At 38.4% G+C, this 19,633-nt stretch overlaps 1 protein-coding gene across 1 annotated transcript in view; it reads left to right on the top strand.

The window, feature by feature from the left end:
- Nucleotides 1–19,633, top strand: part of SUCLG2 (succinate-CoA ligase GDP-forming subunit beta) — a 252,121-nt gene that overhangs the window by 213,551 nt on the left and 18,937 nt on the right. The window contains exon 10 of the mRNA XM_058562640.1: nucleotides 18,313–18,433. Within this exon, the coding sequence (XP_058418623.1) occupies nucleotides 18,313–18,433 (121 nt within the window). The remainder of the gene's footprint in view (nucleotides 1–18,312; nucleotides 18,434–19,633) is intronic.

Here is a 19,633-nt window from a genome sequence, read left to right as displayed (position 1 = left end):
TATGAGACTTTACAAAAACAATCACTGAGATTTGGGTTTAAATTATTTGTTTCCTCTGGCCTTACCAGAGGAAAGTATATCTGGAAGAAGACCTTCCTGGCTTAAAGGGGCATAATTTTTATTAAAGTTACAGTTCATGGTCTCAGCCACATTTCTCAGAGCCAGAGACAGACAAATGGATGGTCTGATTCTCATGTAGTTTGGAGGCCAAGTTCTTTTTCTCCTTCCTAATGAATAAGCAGAAATGCATCTTCTCAAAGGTAAATTGAAAGGAGTAGAAAATCTTGATCAGGAGAGACCGAGATAACAACTGACCTGGTGATCTGCCTTGGGGTGTGGTGGGGTATTTCTTCAGGAAGTTAAAGACATATGATTTAGAGCTGTTTTAATTTGTTTCTCTAAACAGGCTATAAAGAGTAAATCAATAGCTGGTTTGATAGAATGCCAGCTTCCTCTCATGATAGTACCGAGTCAGCAGCCTCTTAGGCCCTGGGCCCAGCACAATGCCTGACACATAGTAAGTGCTTGGTTCTGGAGGATAACTGACTGAAATAGGCTTTTGCAATATCAGAAACCAAGTAACCTGGAAGGTTGAGTGGCATGCCACTGTATCCTGTCCTTGGCCTTGATGTGCAGAAATACTTTTTATAATGTGCTTAGAGGGTACATAACGATTTAAATGGATGCAAAATCCGGAGAGCTACTATCACTTGAACACATTTCCCATAGCATTCATCTATGTGCCATTGTTCCCAACTAGATAGTTCTCTTTGGGGCAAGCGCTCTCTCTCGTTGCTCTTTATTATCCAGGCCATTTGTGCCCGTCCTATGAGGAACAACTGAAGGCACAGGGATGCCCTACCTCTACAGAGGTGGCAATTAACCAGGAGGATGGGGCCTCCAGGAGGAGAGGTCTGAATGGCAGATGAGCTAGCCCACTGGAAGCAGGGCTTGGGGGCGTGAAATTTCAACGTTTGCCACCATGTCCACCTCCAGGACTCCTTGCTCTACTGTGCGTAGGAAAGAAAGGGTCTTGTGGTTAGGTTTTGGCACTAATCATATTTAGGTCAGAGAATGGGAAAGTTGGGGACACAAGAAAGCTCTTGTCCGTGTATGTCAGGACTGTCACATCAAATAGGAATTCACCTTATTTTTCATCAAAGCAGCTTGGTGTGGTGGTAGCTTTTGTAGTCAGACAGACCTGTGCTGAAACCGTGGTCTGATCACTAACTAGCTACTTCACCTCTTTGAGCCCGTTTTCCTGTCTCGAAAAATAGTAGTAATAAATCATACCTCATAGGAGTTTGGTAAATACTGAGTGGCTTATTTATCAAGTAAACAGTGCCTAACAATGATAGCTAACAATCACTGAGTACTTACCATTTGCCAGGTGCTGGGCTTGGTGCTTTACTTGAATTATTTCTTTTAATCCTGGGACCAACCCTACAAGGTAGGTACCGTGATTATCCTCATTTTACAGATGAAAAAACTGAAGCCCGAAGAAGTTAACTAATTCACATAGCTAGTAACTGATAGAGCCAGTACTTGTGGGTCAGAGGTTAGAGTCAGAACTGCATGGGTGGAATTTTACAGCTCCCTAAAATCAGGATCATGTGTTATCTTTGTATCTTGCCTCCTGTATTTGACCTCAGGAATTGGAACAGCGTTTTGTTGTGTGTTAGATGAGGTCCCTCGATATAAGGATGAAAGAATAAATTTCAAACAATTATAGCTTTGACAATGGAATTGGCCACCTTGCAAAGGAAGAAGCTCCCTGTCTTTGAAAAGGTTCAAGCTGTGGCTGGCTGACCTCTCAGGTCCTGTCTGCCTCTGAGATTTTATGGTTCATTAATCTCCTCGGCATGTCCACTTTACATAAGGTGCCTTTCTCTGCCAGAGGAGAGGGGAAAGAGTACACATTCTATAGATTATGTGTTAAATTGTTCAGCTTTCACTCTTATAAAGTAAAATCTCCTACTCAGGATCCTACAAACTATTATTGTCTAAGCTTTACCAAAGAATCAGATTTTCATTTCTACTCCTATTTTTAGTTTTGAGAAGCTGGTTCAGTTCCTTGTTAAAAACTATTATAAGCATCGTGTAGCACCATTATTAAGAAATGTATTATACAATATGAATGTAGTGCTAGATGAATTTATGTGAATTATTCCATGTTTGAGAAGGAACTATTTGGTACTTGTTCTGAATAAAATTGTTTAAGGGAAGGAAATTGCAAATGTACAGTTTTTCACCCTTCTTCAAAACACTTGGCATTGTCTGGGCGGCTAGCAATGATAATTGCCCTGAAAGTGAGATTACTGTGGCACTTTCTAGGTATTCAAGATCTTTAATTATTTCTAATGTCATTGCCAAATGAAACATTTATGGAAAAGCTTACAGTTAAACCAAGTATGTTGAAAATTTATGCTTACATTGGTGAAACATCAAACATTATATGGTAGTACTATTTTTTTTCTGGAGGCAAGAATTCTCTTTGCCCCTATTTTTCATGACTCATCCTTTCTTAACTCATCTTTCTTACCCTGTGAAACCTCCTCTTCAGAAACTCAAAAAAGCTTTCTTCATCATTTTTTTCCTCTAATTCACAAGAGCTCCGCTTTTAAGTGGAAGAAATAATGTTAGTTTTTCCACAGGGATTGATTATAAATTCCTTCTCCTTGCTGAATTACACTGGCCTCTACTGGATACCTGTCACAATATGTTTCATATTGATCTTGCCTTAACTCACTTATTGTAACAGTATATCACATATTTTAACAATTTTTGAGAATCTATATTAAGCACCACAATCAGAACTGTTGAGAGTTTGAAGTAGATTTCATCATGACATTGATTAAACTGTATGTGGATAGTCCCATATTTATTAATGTACTTAAAAAATTTAGATTATTTCCTGGAATTTTTAAAAGAAGGAATTGTAATGTTAATTCCACAGTACTTCTCATTAAACACATAGTGTATTTAAGGCATATGTAGCAGAACTTTTTAGAAAACAACCGAACTTACTTTTTTCAGAGAAATAAGGTATTAATGTGATATCAAATTCTCTTATATTCTCTGTATATCATCTTCATAAAACAAAAAATAACTCACATGTTCCAAAGCAATATTATCGTGGTGGAATTTTTCCACATATAAAATTTAAGAAAATCATCCTATAACAAAATATAAAACTCCACGTCACTTCCTAGTACTTGCAGTTTAGTATATCTCAGTATGACAAAGGATTACAGTCTTAATTCTTACATGCAGTCAGTAAATAGTAAAATTATATCCATGTTTATTCTGTGATTTCCATAAATTCAAGTGTTAAATATATTCCATTGAAAGAACTCAATTTCATCATGTTTTTAATAAAGACACTTAAATCCTTGCTAAATTCTACTCTTGCCCACCCATGAGCCAACAATTGAACCTCTAATTATTTGATAAATGATACCTGGGTTTTATTTATAGGGTGGTTCTGCCTCAGGGTCTCTCATAAGATTCCAGTCAAGAAGTAAGCCAAGTTTACTGTCATCCAAAGACTTGATTGATTAAGGCTGGAAAATCTGCTTCCAAGATGGCTCACTCATATGGCCACTGGCAGGAGCCCTCAGTTCTTTGCTACCTAGAACCCTCCAGCAGGCTGCTTGAGTAGCCTTATGACATGGCAACTGGCTTTCCCTAGAGTGAGTGATCTGAGAGAGAGAGAGAGCAAAAGGAAGAGGCTCCAGCATTTTTTATAACCTGGTCTCAGAAGTCACACATGGTCACTTGCACCATATTCTCTTCATTCAAAGTGAATCACTAAGTCCAGCCCACACTCAAGAGGAGGAAAATTAAGCTGTACCTGTTGAAGGGAGGAGCATTAAGGAATTTGTGAACATATTTTAGAACCATCACAGAAGATGATCTTCATGGGAGGATTTGTCCCTTCATGTTCGATTTATATGTGTAGAAAAGATATTTCAAGCTATGCCAAGGACTTGAGCCAAGTCACGCCAATGTGGTGACTGAAGGTGTTGTGAAAGAGTGTAGGGCAGGCATTATGGGGTAGTAGCTGTGGAGCCAGGCTAGGGTCTTTCATTCTCCACATGTGTGACCTTGGGGAAGCCTCTTAACATCTCTGTGCTGTGTGCCATCTGTAAAATAGGGAAAACAGTCACTTTTCTTGTAGGATTTGAGTGAGATGTAAGTAAGTTAGCACATCTAAAATACTTAGAGAAGTGCCTGGCATCTAAAAAGGGATCAGTAAGTGTCAGCGATTACTTCTGGCATTAACATTGTTCTTACTATCTGTGGATTCATGCTCTAACTCTTCATTCCCCTCTGCTTTAGCCTAAGAACTCCTGCTGGAGACTCCTCTTCAAACTTGCTTAATTTCTTTCTCCCATTATAGCTTTATTCTACATCCTTTCTTTCACATGTGCAACAGTGTTCCCCCAGAATATTTCATTACACGCAGAGATTTTTAAATCCTTTGGGAGAGAGGAAACATCAGAAAACTGTGGAGAGGGTGGTGACACCAGCAGAAAAGAAGCATATTGGTCTGGAAAGCACCTTCCTGGATGCTGAAACATCTGGGTAGTGAGGCAGCTACCATGGTAAAGTACTGAGGACTTTAGCTCTCAGATACATTTTGTCAAGTAAGCTCAATGTTTTTAAACAATCCAGATTTCTGGCTTTTAAAAAATGGAGAGGTCTGGGCACACGAGGCCCACATTCCCATGGCAACAATTGGATGGATTATGTAGCAACAGCCCCTTTAGAAAAGGCATGTCTTCTCCAGTGTGTCAAAGTATTTTCTATTGTCTGAATCCAGGCTGTCTTTATTCATTTGCTCATCTGCCTGGCCCTCGAGGGTGCTGATTTTGTGACTCCTCTCTCCAATTTAGGATTCTGCAGTTTAGTCAGTCAATATAATCTCCCGTAAGGAGTACCTCCACCTCCTACCCTCTGCATCCAAAAAGACAGCCATTTGGAACTACAGCATGAAACTGAGCAAGAATTCCTGTTCTGAAATCTGCCTGGGCAGAGATTACAGTCCTGCTAGTCAGCTGATCAGAACTTTGGAGTGTAGCTAGATGACGCAGCATGAAAGGAAACTTGACAGAGTGCACTGTGCGGCAGGAATGGGCGTTATGGGAAGCGTCAACTGGTTAGGGCAAACAAGAAATGGGAGATGACTTTAACTAGACTTTAACCTGTAACTAGGTTTCTAGAGTGAAAAGTTGGACATGATATTCAGGATAATCTTATAAAAATAAAAGGAAATAAAGGAGGCACTTCAAGGCATTTATAGAAATGTATATGTCAATCCAAGGATCTTCTACTTTGATAGGACATAAACAAGTATTAAATAGATTCAAGATTACCTTTTAGATCTAACACATAGGAAAATACACATTAATGAAATAAACCCATGCTGAGGGACATGGGTAAGATGGATGAGGTGGGCTTCTGCACATAAAAGGATTTTTGTCCACGTGTTTCGGAGAATAAGTTAAAGGTATAGGGAAGAGAAAAGGAAGCTCTAACATATAGGGAAGGCAAATGCTTGTCTAAACCATGTGGATTCCAGTAGTGTGTGTGTGCATGTCTGGCCTTATCAGGTTCTCCTCCCTTCCCGGAAAAGCTATGTGCATCTTATGTAATTTGAAAGCTTCTGTTTCCTTCCTTACATGTTTTTTTGGTTGTATGCCTATTCCCTTGAGGTATATTTTATTGTTGACTATTAACAGCTCAATGACACAGTTTATTTACTTCATAGAATAAGGTGACTTTTGAGATAAATGTGAGGCCACTCCTTGCAACTGGGTCATTGGAGTTTCATGGAAGTTCAATATCATCTTTTGTCCAAGGCTGCAGATCCACATTTTTGCTTATTAGCCATCTTTTCAGGTTTGTCTCCGTGTTACTTGTGTTCCTCCTTTAGACAGACTGGGAGGCCACATGGGGATTCAAACTTATTGAGCCTATCTTTCATTATTCTGAAAATAAGGATTGCAAGTCACCTTCTAGATGGACCTTCCTTAGTTTTCGTTTGCAGCTAATAAACCAAATGAAGCCATTTCAGTGCTGAGAAGCTCGTTTTCACCTGACAAGCTATCATTTGTCATTTATAATGGACAGGACCCAAGATAATAAAGCATTTGGCTTGTTTTCCTTTTTCTGCCTTTACCTTGGGTGAAGATCCAGACAGTTAATGAGCAGTAATTTCAAATTCTTAGGTGTTAGCCATCTCCCAGAAAGAACCAGAGAAAGAAGTGTTTGATAATACTCATTAAATGGCTTGAGTTGAGAGTGTTCACATTTTTTTTTTAATTTTATTGTTTAACTCATAATCATGGATATGTTGTAGAAAGGGGAAAACTAAGCAAAAAATTAACCTTCCACTTCTAGAAGATTCAGATGAATGGATTTTCTCAAATTCAAGTTGGGTTGGTCAAAATAGGATGTTGTTACCAATGTCTCCAAGAAATGATGACTCACTCAAGTCATGGTATATTGAGGAATTTATTTATTTACAAAGGGGTTGATAATGAGAATGTGGGTAGGGCGTACAGGAATCACAAGAGAAAGTACAGGAACCTGGAGCTAACAGCCTAAACCAAAAGGAGGAGAGAAGGGGGTGGTTACTTGACCAGACTAAAAAGTCTGTAATGAAGGCTTTCTTGAGATGATCAGGGACCTTTTGTGGAGGGACACAGCCATGCAAGACAACCTCACTGGGAGAGACCTGGAGGAATGTAAACACCCTGACTTCTGTCTCCTCCTGCCAAGGCTTCCTAGATACCAGACAGGAAAGGAGCCCATTGATGTAGCCCCTAGAGTCAACCCTTTAGGACCAAGGAGAGCAAGGTGGAAAAGGGTGGAATGGAGCTGGAAAGGCACACAGATGATTTACAGCACAGATAGGTCCCAAATGACATCCTTTTGATTGTCTGTTGAACATGTGCCTCAGGGGATAGAATATTCTAGAATCTTTTTGTAAAGGGAGTCTAACAGCTTGAGAACTCTACGGAGGTCTACAAAAGGTTAACCATGGGTAGGAGAGGGTGTGGCCAACCAATGATTTAGACACTTTGAGGTGGAAAGAGTTTTGTTAAATTTCATTCCTAGCAGGCGGTGGGGAGTGCTTTGCCAGTGTAGTTTTTAATTTGCTCCAGACATGGCATTCTGACGTTTGCTGAACAGCTAAATAAATAGATCAGACTTCCATACAACAGATTACAGCAAGGACAGACAGTGATATGAGTAATTTTGGAACATTGTGTACAGCTAAGGATGCTTTTTGGTGACAGTGACATCTGATGTTGCTAGTAAATGCAGAATGAATTCTATAGATTCCTCTCCTCTTGATATTAAATATGACCAGGCACCAGTCCTGCCCAGGCATTTTAGGGGAGCCCTAATTCAAAAGGGATGTTGATTTTTATAATTACAAATGTTTTAGTGGGTAACTTTCTTGAAGTTTTTTTGTTTTTGTTTGTTTTTCTTAATTTACCTGAATTTAAATTTTTGATGCTAAGGAGTTTTATCTTCAATGACAGTTTTGGAGTTTAAGATTCTGAGTGTGAGGTTTGGGGTTGAAGATCATTTTACTGGGATGAACAAAGGGTGAGATATTAGGAAATAGGTTGGAAGCTTGTTCTTACAAAGAAATTTGACAGTAAACTGATTTTGACAAATATACCAGTGAGATCTGTTATGAGAAGAAACATATGTATGTGTTTTTAAAATTATTTTACTTAAAACAATTCTAATATAAATTTTAGTGTATAATAAATAGCTTATAACTTATTGAGATCTTAGCTGGAAGCTTATATTTTTAGTTTTCCCAGTCAGATATTTATCCATTAGGAGTTTTGATATGAATCTTTGTCAACCCTTTGTTTTTCCAGAAAACTAAATGATCAAATAGGTTTATTTGAACAGATGTATGAAGCGTCACAGAATCATTATATGCCACCTTCATCTTACATTAGATTTGTTATTTACAGAAACAGTGGGTTTTGCTATTAACTAAATTTATCTTCATTTCTCTGTGGTGTGAAGTGTGAATCTGTGTGGTCCTAAGTTTTGGCTCTGCCTGCTTAGCTAATTTTGTTTTTAATTGATGTCAGTCATGAATAAAGGCGAAGAAATCACCCATAGAAGCATTTCTTTTTTCTTTTAGTGTAGGAACAGTTACCCTGTGGAGACTATTACATTACAACAATAGATGGATAGACATTCTGTTTATAGAATAATAAATGGGTCCTTCACCAAGTTGCCAATTTAATGAGTGTTCTCTATATTAACTCTCTAACTAATGATGATGGAGTATACATATTGACATTCATCAAGATGACATAAGCCTGAGATGATTGGACGAAATACTACTCAGAAAGAATGTGCCAATAAATATTCTTAATCTTCACCAATGTAGCTCCCATTACAAATAAAATATAGGTATTGCATTATGAGCAATGAGTATCTTGTCTTGAAAGCAATTATCTGTTAAGCTAGGAAGGCAGTTTTGTAACCAAAATATTTCTTCACAGTCAATTCTCAGAGCTCATTTCTTAAGTGAGAATTGTATGCCTCCCCCTCCCCCCCTCCCCCCCCCAGCTTTTTAAAGCCTTTTGATGCTTCCTGGTGGAAAGGTAAGACCAAAATCTCTTTGCTCTTTTTTTTTTTGGTCTTTTAGCTTCAAATGCCTCTGTGGCCAAATTACACATCATAGTAGTTTTTGCAAGAGCTATTTTAAACACACGGCACTCAAAGAACCTTGCATTTGCCATTCTAAATGTCCAAGTGGTTTTTGTAATTCTGGCAGTGGTTCTGATTCTCAGTTCAAAAGGATATGGGAAATGTCGCTGTAAAAGATAAAAAACATGTCTTTGCTGTTCCCTCAAATCTCTGTGCTCTTCAGTCCTTTTAACTCCTTGTCTCCTTTGCCTGCTTATAGTGGCAACCAATATTTCCATCTTTAGATTTTTCCTTCTCCCGAAAATCCTGTTAATAGCTGACTTCACCACCACCACTGTGTTTGCTGGCAACTGGGGAAGCATTTGTATCCCGCCAGTGGACTGGCCAAGGCATTCATGGTTGCTGTTTTTGATTATGAAAGCCTTCTAGTTTTGCAGAAACTTCTAAACATGATCCCAATAGTGAAATGATTGGCATCTTTGGGGAGAAGGACCCTAGATCCTTGTGCCACCTAATCACCCAATGCACCAGCCCCTGAATACCTTTTTACCAGCTCTCTGGGGATCAAATTTCCAATCCTTTGATTCTTTTGCAAAATATGACTAAAATAGTATGTTAGAACACAGATCATCTACTAAAGTTCTCATAAGCTGGAATCCATAGTATTTGACCAGATGATTTTTTCATGGAGCATTACCCAGGCCTAATGCTTCATAGAACACACTTTAGAAAGCTTTGACTTCAGGAAACAGGCACTCATCTGGAGAGGAAGTAGGGCTTTATAATTTATATGGTGCAGTATTCATGGTATTTTTCAGCATTTTAAAATAAGCCAGTATTTGTAATGGAAGGTGCCTTGATCCTATCTAATACTGGAAGGTGATATTCAAATTTTTTGGTTTTCATATACTTAAACATACATAATTAATAGGATTGTTGTGATTATGCTGGATGTGAATTGGGTTTCCTTAGTGTCTGATATTTCCTTTGTAGAAGCCATTAAAGGAGGGGCAATGTTGACGGACTAAATCTTGAAGTTCTAATTATCAAACTGTGTGTTATGAAACTCCAAAGTTAGGAGACAAATATATAATACACTTGATATGACTCTTTCCTCCACTGCCATGGCAAGCATTGTTAATATGTCACAGATCTCTCCCACTGAACCAGGACATGGCCCCATCATGGTTTTAAACACAGCACTCCAAACAGCCACTCATAGAGTTACCATACCTTCCAGTGGCCATTTCATTGCCTGATATTTAAAATCTATATCAACGATATGATGTCTCAAATGGTGTAATTCTCCATTAGAATTTTACTCATCGTAATTAGAAATAATAGTGGCAAAGGAATAAATTTCAATGTGTCAGAAAAGAGAAAAAGGGCTTATCAGTCTGTAGAAAAGGGTCTTGTAGGAACGTCTATCCCAGTTCAGGACGGACTCTAGGTTTTGAAGGCCAGGACCCACTCTTAGACCGTCATCACCACTGAGCAGTCCTATCTAAGGAGAGATTGCAGATCACAAGTTCTGGACAACTCTTTTATCAGTAAATAGGAGACATATTGGGTTGTGAAGAACCAAAACTCACTACCCCACAAGACGATGTAAGATATCTTACTTATGATGTGTTTTAGTTGAGCAGTGACATTTGAAAGCAAGAAATAGCTGGGCACCAAAATATTGGACTCAAGAGCGTGCCCTTGAAGCTTGGAAATAGGGCTGTAATCGAGCTGGGCTCTTGACTAATGATGGAAATCACTGGTTTTAGAGAGCCAGCCAGAGGGAGGAGAAAGAGCATGGACTTTGAAGTAAAGCTGACTTGCTCCTAATCCTGGCTCCATAGCTTAGTAGCTGTATGCCCTTGAACAAATTATTTAATCTTTTTGAGTCTCGGTTTACTTATCAGGGAAAGTTATAGTACATAATACCTAGCACCTAGGAGAATTAACATGCAATAAATATTAATCCTCCAAACCATTTCACTTACTCAAGTGTGGAGAAGATTACAAGATATAAGTAGGGTGAAGAATTCAGGAAGAAGAGAATAGGCAAATCAAGGACAAATTAGACACATTTCCATCGGTTCACCCTGACTGTTCTGAGGTTAAGCTTAATGTTACCCCATCCAAATATTGTTCATCCATCAGATGTTATTTCTTTGCTATCGGTTTTGGAATAACTGATTCCAAAGTTGAAATAAATGGGTTTATCTTGATGGAGTAATTAAAATTGCCAAGATGTGGTTTGGTATTAAAGGTGATGTTTAAGATATTTCCTTTTGATTCTAAGATTTTCAGGCTGGATTGTGAACTCACTAAAAGTATTTTTTCCTTGGAAGAAATTAAAAGGGCAAAATGGGAGGGTGTTTTTTAAGAAATACTGTCGTTCTCATGCCATTTGTAGCTATTTTGGGGGTACATCATTTGCTTTAACCCAAGGATCCTAGTGTTTGAATTCATACAAAAGAAAATAATTTCAAACTTCAAGAGCAAACCAAAGGTAGAAAAGCCAGAGCATCTCACCCCGAGTTCAGCAGAAGGCAAGCCTGGTCCCAATTGTACTGATCTGTCAGCTTATTTGTAAGATTACAACAAAGCCCAAGATTGAATTCCTCACCTGAATCACTTCCTTATTGACTGAATCCATTTAGACTCCCCTCTAATTCAGTAGAGTATTTTTATTAAAGCCAGGCATACAAACATCAATTATCCAAGCTGCATCTAATTTCCTTCACCATTTATTTTCCTTTGTTGGCTGCCAATGGATTAGAAGACATGATTAGAATTCAGCAGGAAAATAAAAACAATAAGAAAAAAGAGAAAAACAGTTCCACAAAAACAGATACTTAAACAAGAATTAAAATAACCTGTGATTAAAAGTCCTTATCTTCCCTAATATAAACATGCTTGCTTGATTTTTATCAGCACTGCCCACTGCAATGGGATTAAATTAGCATGCTGAATTGAAATAAGCAGAGGCAAAACCCAATAGTTGCACTTACTGTGCTTGATGTATACCCTACGGTATGTTTTAAGTGCAGTACAGTACTTAACCATTTGCAATAACTGTTGCAAAATGGCTGGCTAATTGCTGAAGTCTTTCTCTTTGTTCCTTCCAACAAATGTCAGGGAGAGAAACAGAATAAAGTGAAGGCATTCAAGTCATTTTTTGAACTTGTTAAACGTACATGTTTTGTTGCAAAGGAATGAAATTAAAGTTGACATGGACACCTTTATTTATTCAGCCACCGCTACAGCCTGGGTACCTTAATGTTGTCAGTGATGGCAAGAAAATGGTGCAACGAAGGAAGAGAACTTAACGTCTGAAAAGTGCTATCAAAGTAATATCAAATGATGCAAAGAAGGAGGGGTGGTGGTTACAGTGAATTTGCCAGTAACCATGAACCAAATCATGTCTATGTCAGGAGTTGGCAGATTTGGCCCATCACTTGTTTTTGAAAATAAAGTTTTATTGGAACACAACCACACATTCATTTATATATTATCTGTGAGTGCTTTCATGCTGAGTGGTTGAGACCCACACTGGCCCATAAAGCCTAAAATATTTGCTGACTAACCCTTAACAGAAAAAGTTTGCCAGCCCCTGGTATATGTCAGTGGTGCCCCCTAAGATTGCCCCGCTGTTCAAGACGGCCCTGCATCTGGCATGGTGAAACTGACCTGGTTTGAACTGTGACTACTTAATAGCTATGAGACCCTATACTCTCTGAGTCTCAGTCTATCCATGAAATGGAGGTCATAAAACCTATCATATAAACTTAATGTAAATACATTGTGGATGCTGAACAAATGATAGTTCACTTCCCAGCCTCCCGAAGTCTGTGTAGGTGTCTGGAAACCAAAGGCTTCTCAAACTCCTTCTCATGGTGTTTGTGCTATAAGACTCTATGTGATTTAGTCCCTGCCAGAGTGGTCCATCTCATTTCCCACCACTCCACTTCTCAAGCCCCAGTTACCTGATACTCCAGGTTCTATTTAGTTTCTCAAACACACCACGTTCTTTTCTGCCCCTCGACCTTTGCCCATACTGTTCTCTTGTATTGAGGTACTTTGTGTTCTTCTCTTATTCTGCCTAGCCTCTTTCTGACTCTACTTCAGGTCCTAGGTTCAATATCACTGGCTGCAGAGGTCTCTCTGACCACCAAGGGTAGCATGGGTCCTGCCTGTGATCTCAGGGTACCCAGTGTTTCCCTACCCCTCATAACTATTATCATGGTTTGCAGTTTTAGATATAGAACATTTTTGTCTATTTTTTAAAAATCTTTCTTACCATCTTGGCTACTGACCATACTCAATGGGTAAAAGAGTACCTAACACAGAGTAGGCCTCAAGAATATATTTTGAATAAATGACCGACTTCTCTTTGAGCAATCTGACAATATTTACATTTCATTAAAAAGAGTCAGGATAATGTTTAAGACAAAGAACTGAACTTTTGATCCTGACAGCATCCTGGCTACATGTTTTGATGCAAGTTGTTTTTAACCTCTCTGAGCCTCAGTTTTCTCATCTGTAAAATGGGATTGGTAATATCTACCTCACATGTTTGTGGCAGAATCTGCTGAGGTAATGAATGAGTAAATACTAAGCACAGTATATGTCATAGGTCCTCAATAGGTTTGCTGGCTCTGAAAGACATTTGATGGTAGATAAAGCTGTAGCCCCAGTGATAATCCAGATCTTCAGCACCCTCTGTTTTGTTATCTGTAAAATGGGGATAATAATTATACCCACCTCATATGCTATTCATGTGTTAAAACATGTTAATACATGTAAAATAATTGCAAAAACTGCCTCGCTCCTGCTAAATGCCTAGTAAACGTTAGCTAGTGTTATATTTGTGATTATTAGTAGTATCTTGATTCTTAAAGATTATGGACACTTTTCCTGGAAAAGTACACATTGAAACAAAATTTTGTAAATAGTTGCAAAGAATTCACAATTCCCCTGGAACTCATACCCTGTCCTATATGCATATGCTATATGTTACCCTTTGCCATTATCTGCCTCTGAGGCCAGATCCTATAGGAGCAGTTTAGTCATAGGACTTACCTAAAATTATCCAAAAAAATTGTTGTGTGTGAATTTATCTGACTGGGGTTCCTTAATGTTTATCAGATACTCAAAAAGATTTTTTTCCCAAGAAAGAGTTTTAGTAGTGATTTTTGTTGGTTTGTTCATTTATTTGGGGTTGAGAGGAGCTTGATAAATACCAAAGGCTGTAGCTTTTCTTCTTTTGAAGTTCATTCTTTACTTTTAATTGTGGACTAAAATCTGCAGCCAGAGTATATTTTGCAAAGCCAAACACAGAGATTTGAAAAACCTGCATTTGGACTGCCAACCACCTGCACAGCTACCACAGACCTCACCTTGGGAGTAGCCATTTGGGGTCTGGGGACCCGTGCAGTGTATCTGGCACCGTAACCGCCTCGCTAGATGCTCTTTACTTTTGTGAAATAGTAAACAGCAACCCTCATAATTCTCACCCAAGAATTTGGAAAAATTTTTCTGTTCCTAAAAGCACTTAAGAATCTTCTGGGAGAGTCTCTGGGTACTTAAGTAGACCTAGCACTGACTTTAACATTCTCTTAGCTAGGAAAAAATAAAATAAAAAGGACTATTAAAAGTTGCTATTGATGTTGTCATGGAATAGCAATTAGTGGTTGTAATAATGCATAAACACATGAGGCACACATCGAAAATTTGACATGCTTTATAAATGCTAAATAATAATAATGATGTCACAGGGCTTTCATTTTCAAACTGTCTTAATTTCATTCTCAGTTTGAGATTGCAGATTACAGTAGTTAATTATAGAAATTGGCCCAGAGTGAAACCTTTAATCGGATTTCCATTAAAGTGCGTGACTGCAGCAAATTACTTTCTCATAGGAGAGAATGGCATCATCCCTGGTGGAGTGGGGTCTTCCCACCAAGGGTGGTGATTTTCCTCTTAGTACTCTGCGGTACACCATGTGTCCTAAACAAGCCTCTTTCCTCTAGCTAAGCAGCCTGTGTACCTCTGTCTTGTTGCTCTTGTAAAAATCCTAACTGCTTTGTTAGTATGGATGAAACTCTTTCTCCTTCTTTCTCCCTTTCTCGCTGCTTGTCTTCTCTCACTCTCCCTCTTGGCTGTCTATGTTTCTCATCTCATGTTCGCTCATGCACTCATTCTTTTCTCTGTCCCTCTTTCTCTCTCCTGTCACTCCCTCTCCACCCCCAAGAGAGGCAACTTTCTTAAGACTTGCCCTCACCCAGCTCTGAAAAAGGAAGGAATAAGCCGAAAGAGCCAAGGTCCCATCCCTGGCCTCTGGCACCTGCCGCTCTCTGCCTCACCTACATCATCTCAGGTTACTTGCCCATTCATCCAGTAGGTCCTGAATGAACCAAGTTGAGTGACAGCTCTGCCTTCATCCTGACTGCTTCCTTCTAGCTGAGTTCCTGCTCTTTCCTTCTCTTTGTCAACTGCAACATCACCTTTTCGAAAAAGCCTCTCTCGTCACAGCAGTCTGCATCATGGGTCCTGCCCTGGTCTTAGCTCTGAGAGACATTCATAGACCCAGGATTGTAATTATCAGTTTACTGGTCTGGATCTCAAACTAGCCTTTGAATTCCTTGAGGACAGTGATGATATCTTATTCATCTCCATATCCCAAGCATTTAACTCTGTGCCCGGTACAAGGGAGATGATCATTAAGTGTCTATTGAAATTAATTTAATTCATTCACTCTTGAAACCATTATTTATTAGATGATTACTCCACGTCATGGGTTATGCTAGCTGCTGATGGAAACACTACATAGTCCTGTTGCAGAGGAGCACAAAGGTGACCCACACAAGGGAGCTGCCTCTTAGGAATGGGGATGCAGGGTGAAAGGTGAATAAACTACATTGGAGAACGACTGTCTATTTCTCATAAGTCTGACAAAGCCAATTATTCCCGCACTGTTGAAAAAGAGTGTTTTACCTTGGTTCCATGCCAGTTGAAGTGGTTGGCTTTTAGCTAAAAATTGGTTTATGAAGAGTATCTATCTTTAATGTCAGATGCTTTTTAAACACAATGAGATACTGACATAGGACAGACTCATGGGAACGGATACCAACTGAGGCCACACCAGATCCACAGCTCATATATGACATTCACTCCAAGGCAACACCCACTGAGTAGCATTGAATAACAGGGTCATGGGCATCTTCCCTCTGTCTTGTCCCCTGCTCCTGCCTATGTAGATAAATTCACGTAAATTTGTTGTGTATGATTTAATTGCTCTATAGAATGATCATACTGTTGTAGATGTATCAGATAGAATAATTCATTCTAACTTAATGAGACAGGAAAGCTTCTTTGAGAAGTTGTTGACATCTGAATTCATCCTTAAAGATTGTGTAGGTTGGGACATGGCAGAGATGTACAGGGACCTATATGTACTTTACTAGAAAGCCTAGTTCTTCTACACAAAGCTGAGTAAGCCTCCCAGTTCCTGAGTTTCTCTCTTGGACCCCATGGAGTCATCATTGCTCTTGAGTGTTTTTTCTTCCATTGTTCTGGCAAGTTCCTCTCCATCCCACAGTTATTTGGAAACTACTGCTGTACCAAGTCTCAACGCTAACAGCATTTAATAGCTTTCATTAGAAAGCAGGCTTCTGCTTACCAGTCAGCCTGCTGTGAATAGTAATGGAAGATTTCTTTTTTTGGGAGTAGCCCCAATCTCTAATTGGTTTTAAAAATATTGCTCATTTATTTTGTTCTTAAGACATTACCTTTTTACTGAACTTTAATAAGTTTGTGTTTCTATTAAATTTGAATTCAACTTAGCTGCAGTCCATTGAAAGAGATTTTCTGACTTCTTACTTGCTGTCTATGTAACCTGCCCACTTTCATCATTGCTTGTTGAAATAATTTCATAATAAATATCCATTAAGTACTTTACAGGGATGTGCTAAGCATTTCACATGTATTATCTCATTTAGGCCTTTCAACAACCTTATGGACTAGGTACTATTATTCCCACTTTATAGATGTGGAAATCGTGTTCAAGATGGGTATGTACCTTGCCCATGGTCCCAGCTCTAGCAGCTGGCGTGAATGAAGAATCAATAGGCAATCTAGAGAGCTGACTTTGAGCCTCACCACGGCTGCATGTTAGCTATGTAACCTTGAGACACATCGTGTGTGTTCTCTGAATGGCTTGATCAGCTATAGAGGGGCAACTCTCACTCTACTTACTGAATGGCTTTCTGGCAAGGATCAAAGTAAAAAATGAGAGTTCATGTAAAGACACTTTCTAAAACAGTTAGGTGCTGAACAAATGCAAGGTATTCTTTTCTCATATGTTTCGTGTAGTTAGTTTAGCATATTGAAATAACAGGATTTAAAAATGGCATGCAGCACACACGTATATGCTTTGCAATTAGTGTAGCATAATTTAATTGTGACTCCATTGTTGGAATTTTGATGCTTCCAGCTTGATTGATAGCCATTTTCTGTGGGTGTTATCAATTAATCTAGGTAATGAATTCTCTTCATTATCTCGTTCTTCATGTTAATTATACAGGATTTTCTTATGCCTATTTATCAAGTCAGGACAAGTGCAATTTTTTGGGGCCCACATGGCTTTGAATATGGAATATGTACAAACAGGGTAACATGATGGGTTTAAATTTACATTTCTGAAAAGTTTCCTGTCAGTGGCTTGACTTTTCTTATGTCCTTCTTTGTGGTATGAGCTTATATCTCTTTCTTTGGGGGTGTTTTTTTTTAATCAAAAAGGTTGTTATCCAAGATAATTAAACTGCCTCTGACTTTTGAATACATACCTGTAGCATATCAAAAAGATATTAAGGAAGCATGGAAAAATTTGAATCTTTATCTATTAATACAAAACAACAAATAATTAACAAGTTCCTAGTTTTGAAATATTCCGTGAGGCACCATGACAGATAAAAATTTAAGTATAAACCACGGGGAGAAAAGACATAAGTGCATGAAATTTTAAACGACACTACTCACAAAAGAACATTTCCAGAAAACAATAGAAGAAAAAGTAGAAGACAGTATATAATAAAAGAGTGGTGATTGAATTCATTTTGAGTTCAGAGAAGTGAGTGATGGAATATTATGGATAATATGGTAATGTAATATATTGATATTTATTAATTCAGTACTAAATTTTAACTTTCTTAATATTTTCTGGGACTTCTATTTTATTATTCTATGTTCTGTGTTAAAGAAAAAGGGAGGGGCTGGCCCAGTGGCGCAAGCGGTTAAGTGCGTGCGCTCCGCTCCTGCGGCCTGGGGTTCGCTGGTTCGGACCCGGGCGTGCACCGACGTGCTGCTTGGCAAGCCATGCTGTGGCGGCGTCCCATATAAAGTGGAGGAGGATGGGCACGGATGTTAGCCCAGGGCCAGTCTTCCTCGGCAAAAAAAAAAAAAAAGAGGATTGGCAGATGTTAGCACAGGGCTGATCTCCTCACAAAAAAAAAAAAAAGAAAAAGGGAGTCTTGTTTTAATTGTCTCTATTGTTTAGCCAATTATTTTTCAGAATGTTAGCTGTCAGCATTTTGACGGACACCTTCCTATTTTCGATTTCAGGTTGAAGCCATCCTCGTCAATATTTTTGGTGGAATCGTCAACTGTGCCATCATTGCCAATGGGATCACCAAAGCCTGCCGGGAGCTGGAACTCAAGGTGCCCCTGGTGGTACGGCTTGAAGGTAAGTTGTGGTAGACTTCCACAGTGCCAGCGTTCCTTCTCCGGGATCAGGTGACCAGCGTGGGCTGCACTCACAAACTTCCTGAGACAACATAAGGAAATAAATGCAGTACAGCAGTACCTCTCTGAGCCTGTAACAGACTAATATGGATTGCAGCTCTCCAAGAATGGCATATGTTATGATTCTCCAGATTTTCCAAACTTATTCCAAAGTGGAGCACTTTCATTAGGAATCATGTCATGAGATTATGTTCTGGGAAAAACACTCTGAGAAATGCTGCTCCAAGAATCATTCATCATGGGAGAGCAATGGCTCTCAAACTTTTTGATCTCAGGACTCCTTTACTTGTTAAAATGGAGAACTCCAAGGAGCTCTTGTTTATTTTGGGTTGCATCTGTCGATATTTGTTAATTAATTTAATTGATTAATAAATTAATTTGATAATAGGAATAACTACTTGGAAGTTTTTAGATACCTATTTTTTTAAGTAATAAAATTTTAGTTTTCTATATTATCTATTTTATGTATAAATATATGTACTACATTTTTGATGAAAAATAACTATCTTTTTAAATTTTTGATAAAAATAGCAGCACTGTTTTACAATTTTGCGAATCCCTTTAATATCTAGCTCAATATTTGCTTCTACATTATATCTGTTGCAATATGTTGTTTTGATTGAAGTATATGAAGAAAATCTGGCCTCATAGCGTTATGTATTTGGAAAAGGCAGGAGTTTTTAATAATGATTTTATATAATTTTGAATATTCTTCTTTGGTGCCACACTAAAGTCTATAAGTAATAGTTTCTTTATTAAAGATTAGATTAGTTTTAATGTGGAATCTGAAACTATTTCAATGAACTTTTTATACTGTTATATTAAAATTCATTGATCTCTCTTGCACATTAAGTGAATTTTACACATGCATGATTTGTAATATCATGCATTGATCATATGGAAAATTTGGGGTTATGCAGATCTTCTAAAGGTTGACACTTCAAAATACGATATCAAAAAATTCACATTTGTTAATATCATACCATTCTCATCAGAAAAGCTTCTGAGTATTGGGAAGTTATCAAGCTACCAGATGCATGTTTTTGACAATTCTGAGTTTCCCTAGAAAGTACAAATTTTATCAGCAGCCGTGAAATAGTCAGTTGTTTTCCTTGAAGTAACAAACTCACTTCACTCATTT

This window comes from Diceros bicornis, chromosome 2, assembly GCF_020826845.1.
Source record: "Diceros bicornis minor isolate mBicDic1 chromosome 2, mDicBic1.mat.cur, whole genome shotgun sequence".
In the NCBI taxonomy this organism is placed as follows: domain Eukaryota; kingdom Metazoa; phylum Chordata; class Mammalia; order Perissodactyla; family Rhinocerotidae; genus Diceros; species Diceros bicornis.
Note: the sequence above shows the minus strand (reverse complement) of the source record. Positions and strands in the feature narration are given on the sequence as shown.